Source organism: Rhinatrema bivittatum, chromosome 2 (genome assembly GCF_901001135.1).
Source record: "Rhinatrema bivittatum chromosome 2, aRhiBiv1.1, whole genome shotgun sequence".
Taxonomy (NCBI): domain Eukaryota; kingdom Metazoa; phylum Chordata; class Amphibia; order Gymnophiona; family Rhinatrematidae; genus Rhinatrema; species Rhinatrema bivittatum.
In genome coordinates this window covers 503,063,288-503,088,150 of record NC_042616.1, presented here as the reverse complement: position 1 = coordinate 503,088,150, position 24,863 = coordinate 503,063,288, and the positions used below count along the sequence as shown (strand labels likewise).

Sequence of the window (24,863 nt, the reverse complement as noted above, 5' to 3'; positions counted from 1 at the left end):
TTTAAAATTCAGCTTCATCAATATAATTGGTATTATTTCCATATAACAAATATTGTGAAAACATAGGCACATGGTTAAGAATTGGTACAGAACCTTGAAAACTACTCACATAACGTTTTAACCATTATTCCAGAATCCAGCTCATAAGCTGCAGCAGAAAATGAATTTTGGTAATATGTGTTTATAATTGAGAAAGTAGATACATAATCCACTAAAAAGGGCAATCAAAGTTTAATCTGGGATAAAGACCACATCAACAGGAATTAAAAAAAAAAGGATCTTTCATAGTAAGGACATTTCTATATATTCATTATATATTTCTATATATTCATAAACACACATAATAAAATATATACACAGTTTATTTCAAGTACCTTGTTTGTGTCATTTTTCCATTTGCTTGAGTAGACCAATATATCACATCTGGATCGAGTACTTATTGCTCGAGTGTAGAGGGAATTTTCATCCTTCTGTTTTGAATTAAGCAGGGAAAGTGCTACTTTTGTTGGCAAACCAAGAGGATTAGGATTTGAGGGACTAACAGTCCAGGCAGAATATGCTGATATTTTTTGATCAATTTGTAGCATATGTAGTGGTCTCCGCTTTAAAAGGTAACACCATGTAAAACTCGTTGATGTCTTTAAGCTTGGAAATGATAATCTATGCATATCTCCTGCGTTTACCACAGATAATGTAGGCCCAACTTTAACGTGACTTTGTATATTAAGTTGTTTGAGGTTAGCAATCTCAGGTGATCTCTGTTCTTGATTAGTGCTAGAGGCCTCTAATAGAGAAGATTGAGTATTCACTGAAAGCGGTTCTGGTGATTTACCAACTGTAGAATCTGAAGATGTCAAAGATTTGATGGTCTCAAATTCTGTTGCCTCTTCTATGCTCTCTGGAACTACAGGTTTAAAACCTTCAGATGAAAGGATGTCACTCTGTAACACATTTGTAAAGCTAACCATCTTGCTGTTTTTTCTATATTCTGGTACAGTTTCTTGATCTATGCTTTCAATTGGCTCTGTGGTGCATAGCTGACGTACTAAAACATGTTTCTTTTGCTTATTTGAGTCACCACTTTTGACATTTAGCAAATGTGCTGCTTGAACATCACTGGTACATGCAGCCCCACTTTCATCTTTCACCCGCTTTTGATGCTTCTCCATGGCAATATCTAAACTATTGGCTGGTGAAAGCATACGCTTGCTTGAAGCTGTTGCTTCTTGATGAGGAAGAAGTCCACCAACTGGTATCTTCTGTATAAAATTCAAAGGTTCTGAATTTCTGCATTCAGTTCTAGAAAAATTATTTTCACAAGCAATGGCTTTTTCAGTATTTGGCATTGCCCTATTATTTTCTTCATTAGATTTTATCTGTGTTTTGTCTTTAGATGGTGGTATTGGTGCATTATTTACTTTACAAACAGGAGGATTTGCTTGGTCCTTGGTTACTAAAATCTGAGGCAATGTTTTAACACCAGCAAAGTCATAAGCTGCAGTGTTAATGTAACTATGAACAGGTACTATAAAAGGTGTTATTTGCTGCATTTGATCACTGGAATTACTATGTAGCAGTTTTTTTGACTGAGGCACTGAATGTAGACCTAATTTATTATCTACTAATTGTGTAGGCATATTTAGTGAAACACTGTTTTGTTCCATACTACCTTGGCCTGGGAGATTTCTGTTTGGTAAAGTAATGGTCAGTTGTTTTGAAGAATATGACTGACTTATCTGCTGTGTTTTAACTTGAAGTTGATATTTAGGAGCAAAACAACTTTCATTTTCAGAAGAAACAGAGCTTGTGCCTTGTTCTTCTTCTTTGTTTAGCACTTTAACACAAGCCTTTTTGTTAGAATATAATAGTTGCTGCTGACACAGGCTTGCTAAACCAGAACATAAAGGTTGTTGAACAGAAGATGGATTTGAAGTATGTGTTACTAACTGTGACTCAGGTAAAGTCTTGGCATACGATGAAAGTTGAGAATCTGAAGAAAGCTCATCTGAAGATCTAGCAGAGGTTTTTAACCTATGAAATGACACATTAGACAAGTCTGCTAAATGAGTCTTCTGAAATGTCTGGGCAGACTTAGCCTGATGCACATTGTTTTCTGGCACTATGTTTAAAGATATTTGTCTTACAAATGGCCCTCTTCTTCTTTCTAGCAAAGGCACATGTCCAGAAATTTCAGTGCAAAGAGAAGATTTTGGAGTCAGTACTTCAAAGGCTGCCATGCAGTCTGTTGGAGACATACTTCCACAATCTAAAGATTTACTTCTGCAATCTGCAACCTCCATGGAGGAATGCGTACAGTTTATTTGTTCTGAGGCAGCACGTCGCATTTCCCTAGGCACACCAAGAGAATTTGAACCAGTAGGAATCATGAAGAACTCATATGATTTGATAATACCATCTACTTTGGAAATACTCTCAGTCTTGGAAACATCATCTTTGTCAAATGAGGCTGAAATACTTGAAGTACGAGACAAACTGCTATCCCGACTTAAACTTCTTGAAAGTGTAGAGTCAAAGCTTGAGTCAGTAGATGAATGTTCAATCTCAGCTAAACGAATTCTTTTCTTCTTTGGTGGAAGTTTTTCCGTTGGTAAATTTGATAAACTTTCACTGCGCTGAGGCCAGTTAAACTTCTCTATTATATCTTGATCATTTCCTTGGTTTTCTGGGTCTCTGTCTGGTTCTTCTGTAACAAGAATCTCAGGAACCTGGATGTTATGCTGACGAACAAGTCTTGATTGGTGTACTGGTCCACTTCTTTCATTAGGAACCAAGGACTGACTTTCCTTAACTTCCAATTGAGGATCTTCAGATGATATTGGCTGCTTATACTGAGAACACTGAGAATATCCTTCTTCCTGAATCACACCAGCTGTATTAAAGGACTGATGCTTAGGAGTTTTTTGAATGTCCTGAAAAGAAACTGGTGATCCTCTTTCAAAAGATTCTGATTTCTCAAATGAGTTGGGTCTGCTCAATGAATTGGTATGCTGAATAACTGAAATTCCACTTCCTTGTCTTTTCATTTCTTTTTCTTGGCAAACTAAATTTGTTTTTTCTAAAATAGGAGATAGCTTCAGTTCTGAGCTTTGTTCTGTGCCCCTTGACACCAATTCAGTTTGTGAACTTTGCAAGGGAATGCCACTGGGCTGCTGTGAAGTTATCTTTGAAACACTGTGGTTTGATGAACTAAGAGAACTTCCCAGAATATTTTGGACATGAGCTCCTATCATATTTTCTAAAGATACAGAGTTGTGATTTTGTTGAGGCTCATCATCATCTCCAACACTTTTCATCTTTCGTCTTTTTCTTATTTGTGGAGGCTGTTCTAAGATTCCAGTTGACCCAGCAACTCGGTAGTGCATAACTTGAGGTTGTGTGCTATTGGGTATCACATTTTGTTCTGGTTCTCTTACTGCTGCCTTACTTTTTGGTCCATGCAATTCGGAACAGTAAAATTTTTTATGGTTTTCAAAATTTTCTAGTTTCCTATACCTATTTCTACAAGTTTCACATTCAAACATTGTTCCTCTCCCCTGATGTGATTTTTTTATTTTTTCAGAATTTGATCCTTGTGCAAAAGACTTGCTCCTAGGCAAAGAAATGTCTGTTAATACATTTCCACCGTGATAACTTTCATCTACAGAATGTGCTGATCCAAGGCTATGGTTGTCATTAGATGGAGAATCTTCTATTGCTTTCTGTCTAACAAGAGTTCGAGGATGTCCAACTTGGTGAAGAGCTGTAGTTGGTGCAGATACAAATACATCATCATAAAAGGAGCCTATCTTATCATCAAATGACTGGCTTTCTCGAAGTGGATGAGGGGGTATTATATTTGTGGGGATAGCAGAATAACCTGTAGTAGGCATAGAATTACTTCTAGTTATAGGTAAACAGTCAAGTGAAGGTACAGAGAGGAAAAAAACTTGCTTTGATTTATCAGTTGGTGTGAAAGGGGATTTTGGTATGTCAGAGCTTGAGCTCGTTCTTCTCCCCACAGGTTTTAAATCAAACTGGAAGGAGTCTTTGAATATGTATGATTTTGGAGAGTCTATGCTGCCTCGTCTAGAAAGGGATATTCTTCTTGGTTTTACACTATCTAATTGCTTGTCATCTACTACAGCTTCATTATCTGAAATCAACTTTGATATGCGCTCCTCAAGGGTTTTTGTCCCTAAAGGAGGACGCATTGTGCCAGGTGGAATTAATGGTTTCTCTGAGCAAATTGTGTGTACAACAGATGCCATAGCAGTACTTATTTGGGACACAGAAATTGGATTTTTACTGAAGTCTTTTTCACAGGAGGATAATACCTTTACAATGGGAGCCTGTTGACTCATTTGATCTGCACTTTCAGAGCGTGAAAAGTAACCAGAGTCTGTACTTCCCAAACTTCGAGGGCTCAGCAGGTATTTTCCTTGTTGATCTTGAGGGCAGTCAGTAGCTTGTTGTCTTTGTAATTGTGCATGAATTGTTATTACATGATCCTCTTGTTTTTCTTTTAACTGAGTCATTTCCTCTTTCTGTTGGAGATCAGCTTCTCTTAATGAGGTTATGGATATAAAATTTGATTTCCTATTTGATGATCGAAAATTCTCTTGTTTCTGTATAATGTCAAGTTCAGAAGTTGAATCTTTTGGACTATCATTTCTTAGTGGTGACACATTCACAGGATAAACTACCACTTTAGGTAATGTGGTGGACACTGTCGATTCTGAACATGTTTCTTGCAAGGAAGATTCACATACTGTATGGTCTAGATTTTCTGAAGAAACAGGGCTTGATTTCTGTAATACTGATTCAGAAGGTGGCATTATCTTTAGAGTTTTCATTGTTTCCAACTCTAAGAGACTCTGTTCATCTTGTCTTTCTTCACTTGTGTATTCATCATCACTTTCACCACTTTCATCCACATCACAATGAATACAAAGAGATTTTTCTGATTCTTGATCACCAGAATGTGGTCGTAAAACAAGTCCCAGTTTGATAGCATGTGCATGGGATTTTTTGTGCTTGTATAGATTACTTTTTGTCTTAAATGAAAATCCACATGTCACACAAGGGTATGGCCGTTCTCCAGTATGGGAGCGGATATGTTTCAGGAGAACACTTGGTTTTGCACAAGCCCTATTGCAATACTCACAAATGTATTTTCCTTGCTTTTTAGTCTTCTGATCTTTCAAAAGAAGATTACACATTTGCTCTCCACCTTGATTAACGAGTGATGCTACATGAGTTATATTATACAGAGGAGCTGGAGGCAACTGTGTGGTATTGGTTGGGCTAACTGATACAGGTGGAGATGCATTTGCTGTTAGTTGGTTATGAGGAAGCACCTGAGTTAAATTAGAGCATGAAGTATGACCTACAGAAGAGGTCACACTTATGTTATATATTTGCTGAAGTTTTCTGTTATCTTGATACTGCTGATGTACCAGAGATCTAACCATACTAGGATTTAAAGCAAGTTGCTGATTGTGATGTCCAGTATGAGACAGTTCTTGGTGGCTATATGAATGACAAGCTGAGTCACTATGAACTTGTTCATCCATTGCAAACGTTGATAACTGTATATTATGAACACTACAAGGGTAGCATTGAGGTCCAACAGTAAATTCTTGCTGTGACAAAGATGCAGGATTTTGGACACTTTTTGTTGTGGATGTAAAGCTGGAAAATGGTCCTAGAGTTTCATTTGGTCTCTGTTTTTCTAACTGTGCCCCACAAGGATGACATTTTTGTACCAATGTGTTTAGTTCTGGCTCCATTGCTTTTAATAAGACATCAAATGCAGTACTTGCACATAAGGAAGTACTATTATCAGAGATTTCACCACTATCAGTTTTGCTTTTATTTGAAAAAGAACTAGAAATACACTTATCCTCTTGCAAAGTCATTTTGTTACTAGAATCATAGTCTTTGCCTTTCCCATTACAAAACTTCAAGGACTGGTGCAACACCACTTCTTTTGTTTGCACTGGTGCTCCAGTTTTGAAAGTTTCAACAGTTAGCACAGTTTTACATACTCCCCCATTTTGTTTGGCATACTCTTCACCATTCTGTTCAGTCAAATGATTCAGATTCTTTGAGCATTCGGAAATATTAGAAGGTAAATATGGAGAGGAGGATTCCTTTATACAATGTTTAAATTTTGTGCTAGAAGGATTTCTCAATGGAGATTTTGGTATTTTTTTCATATAATTTTCAGTTACGATCTTTTTCCGTTTCAAGGCTTTAACTGTGTCTAGGTTTCCTCTAATACCAGCCTCAGAGATTTCTGTAAGAAAAAAAAAAGTAAATTTAGAGACACCACTGAATAAATGTATAAGCCTTCTTTAAATATCTGATTAATCTGTGACTCTAAAAATGTGAAAAACCTCCTGTACAAAACATTTTCTTCACCTAGCAGCAAACAGTTCCTAATCCAAAATAATTACAGAGGTCAGAGTTTGAAGCAAATAGAATAAGTTATACTAAAATCAAGAATAAAAATCTTCCTTGCTGAAGGCAATTGTAAAAAGAAAGAAAATGCAACAAAAAATATCCATTGCATTTAAATGATAGTTCAAGTATTATGATAACTTTCACACAACAAAATTTTAAAAAATGGTCTTTATTTCCACTTGGAAAGTAAGCCACAAACAATCTTAATGGAACAAATGTATTTCTGTCAAAGCAGCCACATTTTTGACATTGTGCATTAGACAGGCACACCCCTGTTCATTGTTACCATTTACATGATAAATCCTGTTAACAAAGTTATCAACTAGCTACAACCATTGTCAAATGCTCTATTTCAGAACATCAATTACTGCACTGTAATATAATACCAGAGAAATTACAGTTGCATATGAATAAAATCAGTCAAGCTTAGATAACTTTCATTTTTAGAAACAAAAAACCTATTGTATTTCAATGACTGAACTATTCTTGGCTTATTTTTCATTTGCTAGAAATTAATTGAAAATGAAATGTAGTTTTAGGGAGAGTAATTTTCAAAGGGAGTCCTGCAAGTAAAGCAAATTTACTTACCTGCAAATAGACAGCAGGATGAATTAACTATTATGCTTGGCTGACATCATCTGACACCATCAACAGGTACCCAGCTCTCAGAGCTCAGTAAAAACTTGTGTGCAGGAATTCCCATGCATGGGAATTCCTGCGCATGCACACTGCTTCATGTGCCGCTTAATCTCTTCCAGAGCTTAAGCAATAGCAAGATTGTCAACTCCAGGGAGGCTGGCGGGTTATTGAAAATGGCTAATTTATCAAGCTATCTATGGAGAACACGGTTTACAGATAAGCAAACTTGCTTTTTTCTGTTGACAAGAAATGTTGAGATTACTTACCTGATAATCTCCTTTTCCTTAGTGTAGACAGATGAACTCAGAACAAGTAGGTATAGTGTGCTCGTGCTAGCAGTTGGAGACGGATCGGACGTCAGCACGGGTACATATACCCCACAGGAAGTGAAGCAACTCAGTAATCTTCCTTGCAAAAGCTGTTATGGATATATGTGTACTGACCGATCGATGAATTAGTGAAACAGGATTCCCCTGACCGATTGATAGTAGCTGGAGACCGCCAGCGTTCCCAACCGGAAGACGTCGACACCTGGTAGAGTGGACGCACTCATGTAAGAAGTGATAAGGCTTACCTTGAATCGGTGAAACCCCTGTATACCGGCAGCCGGGCGGGATGCTGAGTCCATCAGTCTACACTAAGGAAAAGGATATTATCAGGTAAGTAATCTCAACATTTCCTAGCGTGTAGCCAGATGGACTCAGAACAAGTGGGATGTACAAAAGCTTCTCCCGAACCGGGCGGGAGGCTGCCTGAGGACCGCATAGGACTGCCCTCACAAATGCTGTGTCCTCCCTGGCCTGGACATCCAGACGGTAAAATCTGCGGGCAACAGCATCCTAGATTCTGCCCAAGAGGCCGCCTGCGCTCTGGTAGAATGAGCCTTGACCTGCAGAGGCGGTGACTTCCCGGCCTCTACGTAGGCTGCTCTGATAACTTCTTTGATCCAGCGGGCGATGGTGGGCCGTGAGGCTGCTTCTCCTTGTTTCTTCCCGCTGTGAAGGACGAACAGATGGTCCGTCTTTTGTACTGCTTCTGTCATTTCCAGGTATCTGGGCAGCAATCTGCCGATGTCGAGATGGCGTAGCAAACGCCCTTCTTCTGATTTCTTCAAACCCGCCGTGGTTGGCAAGGATATGGTTTGGTTGAGGTGAAATTGTGAGACTACTTTAGGTAAAAAGGAGGGAACCATGTGAAGATGGATAGCCTCAGGAGTGATTCTGAGAAAGGGATCACGGCAGGACAGCGCTTGTAGCTCCGAGATGCGGCGTGCTGAACACACAGCCAGCAAGAACACCATCTTCAAAGTTAGAGAACGGAGAGACAGGCCCCGGAGGGGTCTGAAGGTGGATCCTGCAAGGAAATCCAAAACTATGTTGAGGTCCCACAGGGGCACTAGCCACTTCAGTGGCGGACGATTGTGCTTGACTCCTTTCAGGAAGCGGGAAACATCTGGGTGCGTGGCAATGGTCTTGCAATCCCTCCTGGGACCGTAGCAAGACAGCACAGCCACCTGAACCTTGATGGAGCTTAGGGAGAGACCCTTCTGAAGCCCATCCTGCAGGAAATCCAGAACAATAGGGATTGTGGTCGCATGTGGATTGGTGCCATGAGTGTCGCACCAGGCTTCAAATACTCTCCAGATCCTTATGTAGGTGAGGGATGTGGAAAACATGCGCGCTCGGAGGAGTGTATCTATCACCGGCTCCGAGTATCCTCTTTTCTTTAGTCTAGCCCTCTCAATGGCCAGACCGTAAGAGAATTGAGCCGGATCCTCGTGGAGGATGGGACCTTGACGTAGCAGATCCCTGAGCGGAGGCAGGGGAAGAGGCTCCCCTGTCAATAGTCTTCTCATGTCCGCGTACCAGGGTCTTCTTGGCCAGTCTGGTGCCACTAGAAGAACTAGGCGCTTGAGCCTCTGAATCTTGTGTATAAGGGCGCCCAGCAGGGGCCACGGAGGAAAGGCGTATAGCAGGGTCCCTGGAGGCCATGGCTGAACCAGGGCGTCGATCCCGTGAGAGAACGGATCTCGTTTGCGGCTGAAGTATCTGGGTACTTGAGCATTGGACCTGTCCGCTAGTAGGTCCATGTCCGGAGTCCCCCACTGATCCACAATCATCTGGAAGGCTGTGGGGGACAGCTGCCATTCTCCCGGATTTAGGCTTTCCCTGCTGAGGAAGTCTGCCGCTGTGTTGTCCCTTCCGGCAATGTGGACGGCAGAGATGTCCTGGAGATTCGCCTCTGCCCAAGCCATCAGTGGGGCTATCTCTAGGGACACCTGTTGGCTTCTAGTTCCGCCCTGTCGGTTGATGTATGCCACCATGGTAGCGTTGTCTGACATCACTCTGACTGCTCTGTTCCGCAAATCGCAGGCAGGCTAACCGGACTGCCCGTGCCTCTAGACGGTTGATGTTCCACCCCAACTCTTCTCTGTTCCACCGCCCTTGGGCAGTGAGCTCTTCGCAGTGTGCTCCCCATCCGCTCAGGCTGGCATCTGTGGTGAGCAGAGTCCACGTGGGGGAGGACATCTTCGACCCCCTGCTCGTGTGGTCGGACTGCAACCACTACTGTAGCTGGGTCCGCACTCTGGCTGGTAGAGGTAGAAACACGGAGTAATTCCGGAAGCATGGGCTCCATCGAGAGAGAAGGGAGCGTTGTAGTGGTCTCATATGGGCCCGTACCCAGGGTACCACTTCCAGGGTGGATGCCATGAGACTGAGAACCTGCAGATAATCCCAAGCTATGGGCCGGCTGGCTCCCATCAAGGACTGTAGACGCGTCTGGAGTTTTAACCTTCTCTTGGTGGTGAGGCTGACTTTGTCTGCCTGGGTGTCGAAGTGGACTCCCAGGTATTCCAGTGATTGGGAAGGCTGTAGGCAGCTCTTATTTAGGTTGACTACCCATTCCAGGCTTTCCAGCAGGGAGATTACTCTGTTGGTAGCCCGATGGCTCTCCTCTCGGGATTTCGCCCTGATCAGCCAATCGTCTAGGTAGGGATGGAAAAGGATTCCTTCCCATCTGAGCGCCGCTGCTACCACTATGATCACCTTGGTGAAGGTCCGCGGCGCCGGGGATAACCCGAAGGGCAAAGCCCGGAATTGGAAGTGTCGTCCCAGCACCTTGAAGCGTAGGTAACGCTGATGATCCTGATGGATCGGGATATGGAGGTAGGCTTCTGACAAGTCTAAGGCCATAAGGAACTCCCCTGGCTGTACTGCGGTCTTGACTGAGCGCAGAGTTTCCATGCGAAAACTCAGGACCCTTAAGTATCGGTTGACTGACTTGAGGTCTAATACGGGCCGAAAAGTGTCCTCTTTCTTGGGTACCATGAAATAAATGGAATAGTGGCCAGAATCCATTTCCCATGCAGGTACTGGGATTATGGCTTTTAAGGAAAGGAGCCTCGCCAGGGTAACTTCTAATGCTGCCTTCTTGTGGATTGGACACGGAGACTCCACAAACCTTTCCGGAGGGGTGTGATGGAAGTCCAGATACTAGCCCTCTCGGATGATGGCGAGGACCCACTGGTCCGACGTAATCTCGACCCATCTGGGGTAGAAGAGGGTTAACCTGCCCCCTATGGCTCCGTCCCCCAGATGGATCGGCTGATTCTCATTGTGAGGCGCGGCCGGGACCTGACCCCGAGCCGGTTCCCCTCTTGCGCTGCTTAGTCCGAAAGGATTGGTTCCTGGCCTGAGGACGAGGTGCCTGGTAGCGACTCCTATAGGGAGTGAAGTGTTGGGAGCTTCTACCTCTGGAGGGCCTCGGAAAGATGCGCTGGTTCCTCTTGAACCTGTCTTCCGGTAGTCGAGGTACTGGAGAGGCAGCCCATGTGCTGGCCAGTTTATCTAGGTCGCTGCCGAACAGGAGAGAACCCTTGAACGGCATTCTAGTGAGACATGTCTTAGAAGGAGCATCGGCTGACCAATTCCATATCCAGAGCTGCCTCCTGGCTGCTACTGAGGATGAGACCCCCTTGGTTGTCGTACGGACTAGGTCGGAGGCGGCATCCGTAAGGAACGAGAGAGCTGACTCCATGTCCACTGCCGGAGCATTGTTCCGGACCTGTGACAAACAGAAACGCGTCACCACTGTGCAGCACGTTGCAATTCGCAGAGACAGAGCTGCCACCTCAAAGGTTTGTTTCAGGATGGCGTCCAGGCGTCGGTCATGAGCCTCCTTGAGGGCCGCCCCCCCCCCTCCACCGGAATGGTAGTGCGCTTGACCACAGTGCTAACCAAGGCGTCCACCTTAGGGCATGCCAGCATATCCTTGATTGCCGGGTCCAGGGGGTACATGCCGGACAGGGCCCGACCCCCTTTGAACGAGGCCTCCGGCGCATCCCACTCCAAATCTATCAGTTGTTGCGCCGCTTGCAGGAAGGGGAAATGGTGGGCTGTGGGACGAAGACCCTCCAGCAGGGGGTTCTGCGTAGATGCCTCCATGGTGCTGGGGCCTGGAATAGCCAACTCCGTCAGGCACTGAGAAACCAGGTCGGAGAGATCTTCCTTGGGAAAGAACCGTCTCATAATTCGATATGGCTCTATCCCCGAGGGAAGGTCCCCCACCTCCGGGGGTTCGGACTCGCCCTCCGAGACATCAGGGTCCGCATGAGCCGGACTGCCCGGAGGCTGGTGCCCGCGATAAGGGCGAGAAGGTCCGGGGGCAGGGTCAGCCGGAGCAGCAGCAGGTCCAGGACGGGAAGCCGACTACATCTGTACAAAGGCGTGGATCCCCTTAAATAAGTCCACCCAGGAAATGGAAGCGGTCTCCAGCCGTTGGGGTACCAGGTCCCCCGGGATTCCTGGCTGTTCGAGACGGCCCGCTAGGTCCGGGGTGGCCCCTGGGGAACTGTCGGTAAACCTCGGTTGACACTGGTCCTGGCCCGAGGCTCCCACGGTCTCCTCACATTGGGCACAAAGGGAGTCTGGCTCCTTGCTCTGCGTGGCTCTAAGCTGGCACGCTGAGCACAGGCCAAGAGCTTTCACGCCGGACTCAGGAGGTGCCACCTCTGGAGACGCTGGGGCGTTTAAGTGTTCCATCGCGTCTTGCAAATGCAGGGCGCCGGCGCTTATGCTGTCAGCGATATGCGCTCAATAATAATATGAACCCAATAACAATATGCGCTCAATACTATGCACTCAATAATATGCGTACAGCAATATGCGCTCAATAAACAATATGCGCTCAATAATATGCGTTCAGCAATATGCGCTCAATAATAAACAATATGCGCTCAGCAATATGCGCTCAATAATAAACAATATGCGCTCAGTAATATGCTCAATAACATACGCTTAGCAATATATATGCTGCGTTGCGCGCCTATCCACAGGCGCCTATCCGTGTGCGCCTATCTGTGGGCGCTCAATACCTGAACAAGGCAGACAAAATGTCGACCTCCACGGTGTGCCGCATGCAGGCAACGCCGCCGATCCTCGTACCTCGGAGACCAAAAGTAAGAGATGTACACCTTACCTGATCCTCGGCGCTTCCCGGCTGTAACCCGGGCGGTCTCCGGCTGCGGGGGGAGAGGGGAAATACCTTCACCGCTGCGCTCGAGGAAGTGCACCCACTGCCTCTAAGCCGCCAAACTCGTCTCACTCGGGGCCAAGTCCACGCCGGGACCGAGGCGCCTCAGCCAGGCCCGAGCCCTTCTCGCTCGGGGGCTAGATCCCTGCCGCGAACCGGCCACTGAACCGAGGCTCTTACCTCCGAGGGACTACAGAAATCATCTCGGGAAACTCGACTGGGGGAGGGATCCGAGGGTATCCCTGCAGGAGTGTGGGGCTCGTCTTCTGAGAAATTTTGGAAAGTAGAAAGTAGTATTGGAAAACACGCTCAGCGAGCGTGCAGGCACTCCAAACTGCTTTGGAGACGGAAATTACTGAGTTGCTTCACTTCCTGTGGGGGTATATGTACCCGTGCTGACATCAGATCCGTCTCCAACTGCTAGTACGAGCACACTATACCCACTTGTTCTGAGTCCATCTGCCTACATGCTAGGAAAGCATGAGTTAGCCACTACAAATGGGGAAATCCCAAGCTGAGCTTACAGAAGAGCTTTCCAAAGTGTGTGTCGCAACACTTTAGTTTGTTGCCTGCAGTGTGCCGGTGTGTCGTGCATGGAGCTCCGCCCCGTGCACGTGATGGGGCGGAGCAAGTGGTATACTGAGGAGAGGTCAGAGGGAGCCAATGCGGCCGCCGGTGGACCTCATCCCACTGGCGGCTGAGTAGTTAAGCATCGCTGTGCTGTGCTGGAGACACACAGCAGGAAGATCGGCAGACCCCGAAGAAAAAAGGTCACGTCTAAATGTGCAGGTGCTCCTCCTCCTTCCTGCCCACGCGGCCCTGGAAGAAAAATGTTGCCGGAGCCGCACGGGCATGAAGGAGGAGGAGCATCAGCCGCATGCAGAAGAGCAGCGTTGTTGCAGCGGGCTGAGAAGAGGAGGCGGCCTGGTAGCAGGGCCCCCACCACGGATTGGCCCGAGAAGATCAGGGCCGCCACCGATCGGTCCGAGAAGATCAGGGCCACTGCAGCGACCTGTGAAGAGGAGGCCCAGAGGTAAGAGAGAGGCTGAGGGCCCGTAGAGTGTGTGTATGAGATGAGTTGAGAGATTGTGTGCATGTATGAGATGAGTTGAGAGATTGTGTGTCTGTGTGTGAGAGTGAGTTGAGAGACTGTGTGTGGGAGTGAGGACCTGAATGTTTGCAGAGACAGCATGTGAGAGCCTGTGTGTATATGAGAGAGAGAGCATGTGACAGTGAGAGCCTGCGCTTGAGCAAGACAGCATGTGGGAGTGAGAGAGAGCCTGGGTGTGTGAGAGAGACAGCATGAGCAAGAGAGAGACTGTGTATGAATGACTGTATGAGAGAGAGCATGTGAGAGTGAGAGTGTGTGTGTGTGTGTGTGTGTGTGTGTGTGTGAGTGTGAGAGAGAGAGAGAGAGAGAGAGAGAGAGAGAGAGAGAGAGAGAGAAAGCATGTGAGAATGAGAACCTGACTGTGTGTTTGAGGGAAGAAGATAGATGGAGAGAAAAGAAATAGAAAAAAAGACAATATGAAAGGAATTGGCAAAAACATAAGAAAGGGAAGGTGGAACAAAAAAGCCTGTGACCAACCAATTAGAAAACTAAGATCAGACAGCAAAGGTAAAAAAAAAAAAATAAAATTACTTTTTACTGAATGGCACATGTAATCTTTGGTAATGTGCAAGGGTAGTACTTTCTCTATGCGGATCTCACAATGTACGAGATTCAACATGGAGGAAGTGGAAACCCACAGGGCCTGCACAGAGGAGGCAGCAGAATGGGCTTCACTGCCAGTAGCAGCAATCAGCGCCTCCCCAATAGCCATGCGGCATCAGTGACAGTGGCAGCAGAAGAATGAGAGAGGCTCCGAGGTTGCTGGCAAAAGAAAGAGAGGGGGTCTGCCTTTAGTGTGTGCATGTGTATGAATGGGAGTCTGCCTGGGGGTGTATGTGTGTGAATGCATGGGTGCCTGCCTGAGGGTGTGCCTGTGTATGAGAATGAATGGGTGTATTCCTTGGGTTTGTATGTGTGAGAATAGGTGCCTGCCTGTGTGTGGTGTATGTGAGAATGAATTGGTGCCTGCCTGGGGGTCTGTGTGTGTGAGAATGAATGTGTGCATGCCTGGGGGATGGTGAGGGAGTTGTGTGAAAATGAATGGGAGCCTGCCTGGGGATCAGTTTCAGTGTGTGAGAATGATTGGGAGCTTGCCTGGGTGTGTGTGTTTGTGTGTATGTGAGGGAGCCAGAGAGAGAGAGTAAGAGAATGAGTGTGTAGGAGAAAATCCAGGGGAGTAAGAGTTTGTGTGTGGGGAGGGGGGATGTGTGTGGAGGGGGAGAGAGTATCTTAGAGCCTAAGAGTGTGTCAGTGTCTGTGACAGCGAGAGGTTATGGTGGGTATAAGAGCATGAATTTGTATGTATGTGACAGTGTATGTGTGAGAGAGAATGGACATGTGAGTATGTGTGAGAGAGAGAGGATAACTTCCTAATCCTCGACAATATCAGGGTGACTGGAAATCAAGAGCTCCCACGTATGGACAGCAGGGGCTTTTTAAAATCCTTATTAGTTTTAATTATTGGGTGTTATTTGATATATGTGCCGTTTTGAAATATTTTATTGGTGTTTGGGAAATTGTAAAAAATGTATATGATTTTAATTAATAGAAATTCTATTTATCAGTAGTTTTAAAATATTATTTTATTAGTATGGTTTTACTATTATAACTGATGCTTATATTTCTTGATTTTACTATTTGATTTTACTATTTTACTATTATAACTGATGCTTATGTTTCTTGATTTTATTTGTTTTATGAGGAATGGTGGTTCTGTTTTTCCATTAATACACAGAGTCTGGCTTCTTGGGGTTTCCATTTCAGTTTTTGTCTAATTTGTGCTCCTTTATTTTGTATTCTGTATTTGGTGAGGGTCTGTCTCTGCTCTGTGTTTGTGACCATGATGAGAGATTCTGCTAGCATAGGGATCTATAGCAATCTGGTTTGTTTTGTTTCCTCAGTAGGTGGTGTATTGGTATTCTAGGACCCAGTGTAATATTTACCCTTGCTTTTTCACAGGTAGGGTTATTGTTGTAGGCCTTTTTCTTAAACACTCTAGCAGGGTCCTTGGCTTGTCCCCATGTTCGTACAATTTTAACTTAGAACATTTTAGATCATGTCCAATCTTCCCAATTTCCAAAGATTTCAACTCCCTCCTTTGGCTTCCAGCAACTTTAGTATGCGGGTCAAGCAGTCCTTTTTATGCAGGATTTCTAATTCTTTACATTTTTTTTGCCAGAAGAGCATCTACCTTCTTTCTGCACTCCTTTTGCAGAAAGCTAGCATAACTAGCTTTTACCCCTAAGAAATACCTTAAATACAATAAACCTGAGATCTGATTTGTAATCCTCTACAAGGTTTAATTAATTGAATTCAGAGACTGTCGTCTTAATTAGGGATGGAAAGCATTTGTCTGCCAAGTGAAAGTCTTAGGCTATGGGTTATCAAAAAAATATGAATTTGTATTGGGTGATGGTCTGAGATAGTGCAAGTCATGATGACACTGTCAGGGATTTTAGAGATAAAGTTAGTGGAACTCAAACTAGTCCAGCCTATTATATATTGTGCCTTGGAGAGTAGAAAGAATAGTCTCTTTTCTTAGGATGATGATACCTCCAAATAGCAATAAGGTGAAATGCATCAGTTAAGTGTAATACTAGAGAGGAAATAAGGCCTGAGTTTGGTCACCGAGGTCCTATCAATGGAAGGATGCAGACAAATATACCAGTTACCTCCAATACATAAATTGTCAAAGCCAAAAGGCAATAAAACTCTAGTTGGTCAAAGTTCAGCACACAGAGATTAACCAGGTGAATTTAATCGAGTAGATAGAGCAATCCAGAATAAAAAGTACCCATCAGTATCAGACTGTGCCTGGGGCAAATTTTTATTAACATGAATACAAACCTCCCTATTCTGAGAATTCTAAGAGGAGTAGTACACATCTCTCCTAACCAACTAGTTTTTAGCTTTTTGTGTTCTTTATTAGCGAGATGGGTTTCCTGCAATAACAAAATCTGAGCTTTATTTCTATGAGCAAACTGCAGAATAAGTTTCCATTTTAGGGGCAAAGAAATTCCCTTAATATTTAAAAAAATTCAGTTAACAAGAACTCATGTTGGAAGGAGGACAGCATTAGGAAACAAAATAGTTGTATGAGAAAAAGCGCATTCAGTATATACAGTATATAATCTGGAAGAACAGGCTTAGGAGGAAATATTCTGAGACTAAAAAACACAAAACCCTCTTAAGCAATATAAATATCTTGTGTTGTGATCTTTCAGTAGTCTTAGCATGCCTTTTATTCCACCTACATGAAAACCCAAACTTTAAACCTCAAACAAACCCACCCGCCTAACCTAATCTCTAAATTTTGTAGGTTAACAGACCTCATTTTCCTACTCATTATCCATCTCCACTAACCAGAATAGCCCCCAAGTGGAATTTCCATCAGGACCCAAGGAATGAGCCAACAAAACATAATAGGTGTATGAGTTTCTCTGTCCATCTTCCTAAATAGGAATTCAAACCATAATCAACATCAAACCTCCCCTCCCCTCCCCTCCCATCCAATCCCACCCCTTCCTTCAACCCTATCGTAAAATTGTGACCACATGCCAGCGCATTACAGCAGTTACACTTACAAAATGTTATTTTAATAAAGAAGAAAAAAATACAAATAATAAAAGAGCTTCAGAAGCAAGTCACCTATGAGAGAACCCAATCATCTCTCCTTATCAGATGACAGAGTACAGGCCTTTCCCACAATCAATAGGTACAAACTTAGGGGGTCATTTATCAAAATGCAATAAGGCATTTTCACATGCGTTAAGGGCTTATCGCATGCAAAAACGTGTTTAACTCATGCGATCGCACCATATCGTATGGTGTGATGCAAATTCAGAAAATAGGAGGCGTGTGGGCTGGGTTAGCCTGTTTGCGAAGAGCTATCGCACAGCCATAACGCCGATTTTAACTACACCTCTTTGGATTGTGTTAGGGTCTGCGATAGCTGCCGTGACATAAGGTTTCCTTGCCATTTGCGATGTCTACCATAAGTCCTATTTCAGGTGAATTGATGGGTTGAGAGAGAGAGAGAGAGAGAGAGACTGGCCACAATATCATGGCCCATAGGTAGGTATTTGTATCCCTATGGTAGGCCCACCTAGTAACTCGAGGTGGGGTTTAGGTAAGAGTGTAGGGGGGTAGGGGCCACTTTGACATTCTACGTGACACCTACGAACAGAACAGTGGTCTCTTGTGAAGATTTGCTGGCCTTCGGAGTGAGGAAACTCACTCCAAGATGAGATTTGGGCAAGGTTCTCTCAACCTAGCTTTCCTTGCCAGATGCAGGGGCAAAAATTTGTATGAACCGGTAAACAAAAAAGGAAGAAGGAAATAAACAATATGCTGGCATACCAAACAATAGAACGAGTATTACATTGCATGTACTGAGAACTTCCAGAGAAAGTCTGTTTAAAGTCCACCATCACTTGGCTGGCACTCCCGTCATACTAACATGGTCTTTTGCCTGCATTTTACTATATAGGCCACAATTAGGCTTCTGCCATGTAGTCTGTCTGCCAGCCCTACAGCTACTTTTTAGACTCCTGGACGCTATCCAAAATAACAGTTTTGCCATGAAAAACCACGTGCAGCTTTGCCAGGTAAAGCATGGTATATTTGATGTCAAGTTTTGCACCTCTTTCTTTACATTCATGAATGCTCGTCTCTTCCACTGGAGCTTGGAGAAGTCTTGGAAGAACACAACCCAACTTCCTTGATAGGTAGAGTCCTTTAAATCCCTAGCAATGTTTAAAATTAGTCTTTTGTCGCTGAAGTTGTGGAGTTTGATCACTGCTCTTGGGCGATCCCATTTTATCACAGGCAGGGGGAAGGCATAATGCACCCAGTCTATTTTAATTGCTCCTTTGCCACTTGTAAGATTTAGGACATCAAGCAACCATTTAGAGAAAAAGCCTCCTGGATCCAGATCTTCAGCTTTCTCAGGAACCCTGAACACTAATGTTGCAGTGTTGAGATCGGTTTTCTAGGTCACCTATTTTCTCCAAATCTGGGTTGTAATTTTTTTTTCCAGCTTATCAAGCTGAGCAGATATCACCAGGTCTGTGATTTTCATTTCTTGGTCTTCAAGCCTTCTCTTACACTGATTTTACTGACTGATCTACCTTCTTCACAATTACCCCTAAATGAGAGACTAGTTTATGAGATATTTTCACCACAAATTGTTCCATAAATTGGTTTATATAGGCCACTCTCTCCCCAGGCTCATATACCTTAGCATCCACATCTTCATCTGAGACAGTCTCTTTGCACCATTATTTCCTTGCTAGCTGTTTGGCTTGGTTTTTTTAAGTTTACCCATATGTTCAGCCTATAAAGATGGTATGGAAATGTTAGCTTTTTATTTAGCCTGAGACATCTTGAGTTTTTAAGGCAAGAAGTACAACCAAGATATTTGAAACAGCTCACTCTTAGAGGGAGCTCAGCTCAACTACTGACATTCTGATCAAAGCATAATCAGAAATCTCCCATCAAATACACTTTTATATCACTTCCATGTTATTTACAAGAGCTGAAGAATTGTACATTACCACTGGAATAAAAAAAAAGTTCAAAGTATCAAGAACAAAATAAATATGAAGAACAAAACAAGTCCTATGAAAGTCAATTGTTGTTCCGTGGTAAGCATATTTTTAGAAAAAGCTTAATAAAACAGGTGCAGGCAAATTCATATGACATATTTGTGAATGCCTCCTACATAATGTGTAGGCGTGTGATGGGCAGATCATGTCTCCTAGTTTCTGTTCTGTCCACTGCATCAAAATGAAAACTGGCAAACTGAAGCAGTGCCATAAGAACATTTTATTATGCAAAACACAATTGTAATGTATATTTAAAGCAGCAGTACTAGCAAACAAAAAAAAACTGTACATAATTCAGCTAGCAGTTAAAACTATTAAGATTTGTTTTTCCCCATTTAGATTTTATTCCTTAAAAGATAATGTTTAAAGTGTTTTAAACCTCTTCCTGCTTAGCTGTTCATATTATGAATCTCAACTACTAGGGATCAACTCATCATCAGAACTCCATAAAGACATAACACTGAAAGAGTTACAGCTACAGCATGGACAATATAAAAGTGAATTCAAAGAGCATTTTTAGAAAAGCTTGTGCGACTGTATTAAAAATTGCATTATTCAAAAAGGCTGGAAATATATGAACAAAATACTAGACAAAAAAAGAAGGCATTCATGAACAGGATCTAAAGATGAGACTAAGAATGAAGAGGCAAATGTATATTTTGAGCAAATTAGCAGTGTTTACAATTTTTCAAAATAAAAATCTTAGAAAAATATCTACTGAATTATCAAGTAGTAAAGTTCTCTTATTTTTTTCTGTTCAAATCTTTTTATTGAAAACAGCAAGTACACAGTATTAAAGAATAAAAATATGACAAAAGCATATAACATGGGATACATATATCCATGACCAGTATACAGAAATCTCTCCTGAATATCAAAAAGATGTATCTAAATAAACAGAACAATAAGTGACTCAGAATGTGAATCAAACACCTAGAAGCGCACCAATAATATGTATTATAATAAAGAAAAAGGAATACTATTCGTGAAAATAATAACCCACTAACCTCCACACTGCAACCCAACTAGTTCTATGGTAGTGGACCACTGCCACCATTTTGTATTTATAATACATACAAATATTATTCCATCAAAAATGAATATTCAAATCAGTGTAGTAAAGATTTATTTTATAGGGAAACTTAACAGATTTTATATACATGGTATACATATGCTGATCAATGTACCCTCTAAGGAGTGACTAGGTGTGTGCAAATTTTTTTTTGTGTAACCAATAATTTTTTTTAAACCAATTTTTGAGCGCCAGTGGTAGCATTGCATTTCTGTTTATAGCACAAAGAAAAACTTATGTGAGCAATCAAGCAAAAACTTTTAAGCGATGCTTCAAAATGTATGAGCGATTGCTCAGTTTAAAGGAAACTAGGGTGCTGATAACATCCAACAGGCAGATTAAGTACACATTTGCCTCTGAGGATAGATTTATCTGTTCTGCATTTTTAAAAGTGTCACCTGTAAATGAGGCGTTCTAGTATACGAAACTAACCAAGTGGCATATTCCAATAATTTACAGTGAGAATGGCAAACATTTCTCTAGAACTTTGCCAGGGTGAATTAGGCTGTCTCCACCCCCCCCCCCCCCAAAAAAAAAAAAAAAAAAAAAGATAGCGGAGAAATCCCTAAAGGTAAGAAAGTACAGAAGGGCTAAGAAAGATACAGAGACAGAAATCAGAAAGAGTCAAGCCTAGGTGGTCATGTACATAAATGATGAATTTAAAGAAATCCTAGACCTGGAAGCCCGGACGACAGAAACTGGTTCAATATTTTGGATATTGCAGAAACCTGGTGCAACAAGAACCATGACTGAAATATAACACCAGGTTGCAATCTGCTTTGAAAGAACAGGGTAGGCAGAAAAAGGTGTGTATAGTTTGGCTGCTTTGTTAGACCATGTGAATGCACAGAAATAAAGGGAAGCAAATCAAAACAAAAAATATATATAAGGTGACATATTATTGGAATAACTGAATATATTTCTTGATGTTAAGTCAAGAAATTACTTGCTAATCTTTTATTTCTGAAGGATAACATAAATGCAAAGAAATACAAGAAAGATGGAGAGCAATAGGAGACACTATGGGTGATGTTTAACCTCCTCTTTCTAAAACCCAATACTCACTTTAAGTTTAATCAGTAAGTTTAACCAGGCTTACTTTTAATTTTAACATATATGGTGGCTGAGTAGTACAATATACTATACTCATTAACTATTAAAATGAATGGCATGAAACTGTAAAGTAAATCAATCTCCTCCCAGTTATTCATCCACCGTCTTTCCTTTTTCAGGTTCCTCTCTTCCCCCACCCCATCTTCCTCCATTCACTATCTTTCCTGTTTCTCTATTCTTAAACATTTTATACTCTATGGTCTATGGAAACAAAAGATCCCCATCAGCATGATTTACAGTGTTTCTATTTGCCCCGCTTGGTCCTCCTGCCTTCTTTACAAGGTAAAATCAGACCTTATTCAAAAGTTTGCCCATTCTGTGCCAGCTCTTTATTGAGCAAGGCCCATTCTGATGCAACAGTCCACACACAGGAGGAGACTTATGTATAGAAAGGTTCATTTACCATTAAAAAAAAAAAAAAAAAAAGGGAGGCAGGAGAGAAAACAAGATGGCAGCCTGAGAGGAAGCAACTCAATTTGCTTCGACTTCTAAGCCTCCGCTATTTGAGAAATAAAGCGTTTTGAAACAGAATGCCACATAAAAGAAAGGGGAGAATCCAAATTTTTCCTCCTGACTCGGATACTCCCTCTGAGTTTGCAACTCTAACACCCGAAATGAGGGCTTCAAGTCCCGCTGGTGAGTCGGGGAGAGGAGACCCGTTCTCACCTGGGGAGTTATCTCTGAGTCCTCCGGATCCTAGAGCACCGCCATCAGCTTCTCCCCTGCATGGCATCGATGAAGCTGAGTCGCTGGTGGTCGACATCACCGGGAAGAATCAGTCTGCCGGTGTCGGGTCAGAAGGGAGGGGCGGCCCTGTCCAGGCTGTAGCTCCAGAGGGGAGAGGTTGGAATGAGGGAACCAGTTCCCTGAGACCATCGGAGGATGGCAGAAATGCCACTGAATTGGGGGCTTGCCGTATTCGTCCCCTGGAGATTATAAAACCAGCAGTAGTTACCTTGGAGTCCCTCTAGAACTTGAATGCAGGTATTGCACTCAACTCCAATGATCAGGCCAGATGTTTAGAGGCTGTAACAAACAAGATGGATTTATTCGAACAAGACCACCAACAGATTCTTCAGGAACAAGCTAATTCTATACAGACGGTAACTGACGAATCTACAGGAATTGAATGCCACGACTACATGTGAACAGGTTTCCTCATTGAGAAGACTGGAGTCAGTTGAGAATTACCTGAGGCATCTTAATTTAAGACTCCTTAATTTCCACAAAGTAATGGCTGAGTTACCTCTAATAACTTTTAAGAGATATGTTCAAGAGACTCAAAGTATCAATGGAAGATGTTCCTGCTGTGAAGAAAATACTGTTCTTGCCGCAGAGAAATAGCTCTACTTCAATGTTACCTATTAATGAAAGAATGGATATTTTAAATCTGATTACCTAGAAAATTCTAATGTAGAGATTATTGAAAGAGCTGTTCTCTGTTACTTTCTTTTCTGAGCATGATCTAAGTATAATTTTGAAAAATTACTTTAAAAATCTAAATGTTCAATATTTAGGTCTAGTTCGTATATATCCGGATCTTTCGAAAACTACGCAACAATGTAGAAAGAATTTCCTATTAACGTGTTCTGAAACCTTAGCATCAGGGGCTAGCTTTGTGTTACGCTACCCTTGTAAGTGCATAATCAAACTGTCTGGGAATAATTTTTTCAGCCCTGAGCAGTTACGGGCCTTCTTGGATGGGCGGGGGTAATAACCTGCAATTATAGAAGGAAGGATCTATAATGAAAATTGGGTGCATTTGGTAGCCTATTATTGATTTCTGAATGTTCTCCTTTGATTTTTCCTTTTCGCTCCCTGTTTCCTACGAAAGTAAGATATACTGTTAATTGTATCATTTAAGAATCAAATTGTATTAGAGATTCTTTATGTTAGTCTCTTGGATTTCAATGCAATGTTTTTCTTTGTAAATCTAATTAAAGTCTGACAAATAAAAAAAAAAAAAAAAAAAGGGAGACCTTACCTTGCTCTCAATGATGGAGATGAAAAGGCATTAAGTCAGGCTTCAGGATGAGAAGCTCAGGCAGCCAGTAGAAGTTACACAGTAGCGGGTTGTGCCTCTCCCGCTTCCCTGTACTCTATCCTTCTTACGCATCCTATATTCTTTTTCCCCTGCAGCACCATTTAAACTCTCATTCCTCCTATTCCATTCAGCTCATACTCTTTGTCCCCCCTCTGCCCCGTCCTTCCATGCTTTCCTTGTTTTCTCTTTCCTTCACAACAATCACACTGGCTAAACAAGATGTGAACAGGGGCTGACAGGAAACACGTGTCTTTCCTGCACCACTGCTCCTGCCTCCTCTCACGATCTACTGGTTATACAGCTGCTGAGAATGAATAGACTCTAGGTGGAGGATGGAGGAGCAGCATGAGACACACAAGTGCTTCTTGTTATCCCCAGTGGCCTTTAACACTGTACTACCAGTACCACAGAAGCAGGATTTATTCATCCATTGCTAGAGGAAAGCAGTACTGCCAGTAGTGCAATATGAGCTGTTGTGGCCCACAGAACCTGAGAGAGCTCCTAGAGATAAAGAGTGGGATCTCAGCAGCAGGAGAAACCCACATTGCTTATTTTAAAATATTTATAAACCACACCCTCCAAAGTTTGGGGTGCAGTTCAGGTAAAATACATAAAAGCTCCATTACCTGCTATTAATCAAGTTGACTTAGAAAGTTGCCACTGCTATTACCAGCATCAGTAGCATGGGATATACTTTGTTTTTGGGTACTTGCCAGGTACTTCTAGCCTGGATTGGCCAAAGTTGGAAACAGGATGCTGGACTTTATGGACCCTTGCTCTGACCCAGTATGGCATGTTCTATGTTCTAATAACAAATTAAAAGGAGAAATTACTACTTACCTGATAATTTCCTTTTCATAAGGAAGACAGGTTAATCCATGACCAGTGGGTTATGCACCTCTACCAGCAGATGGAAATGGAGCAAAGCTGATGTCACGGTATACATACCCATGCACTGACATCAGCCCACCAGTAACTCTGCAAAAGTCAACTGTAGACAACTAAACAATACATGATAATTAGTAACAGATAACCATTCAAGCACTCAGTTACAGGAAAACATTGAACTCAGACAAGATGTGTAATATCACTAATCTAGGGACTGGATCTGACACGTACCGGTAATCCCCAGAAACATAGCCACTCAGGAGGGACAATAGCACCACCATCTGGAAGCCAAGGGTGGGGAAATGGATTAACCTGTCTTCATTAAAGAAAAGGAAATTATCAGGCAAGTAGTAATTTCTCCTCTCTTAGTATTCAGACAGGTTAATCAACGAC

At 42.7% G+C, this 24,863-nt stretch overlaps 1 protein-coding gene across 1 annotated transcript in view; it reads right to left on the bottom strand.

The window, feature by feature from the left end:
• Positions 1 to 24,863, bottom strand: part of HIVEP1 (human immunodeficiency virus type I enhancer binding protein 1) — a 487,602-nt gene that overhangs the window by 154,401 nt on the left and 308,338 nt on the right. Inside the window, exon 4 of the mRNA XM_029590665.1 lies at positions 375 to 6,298. Within this exon, the coding sequence (XP_029446525.1) occupies positions 375 to 6,298 (5,924 nt within the window). The remainder of the gene's footprint in view (positions 1 to 374; positions 6,299 to 24,863) is intronic.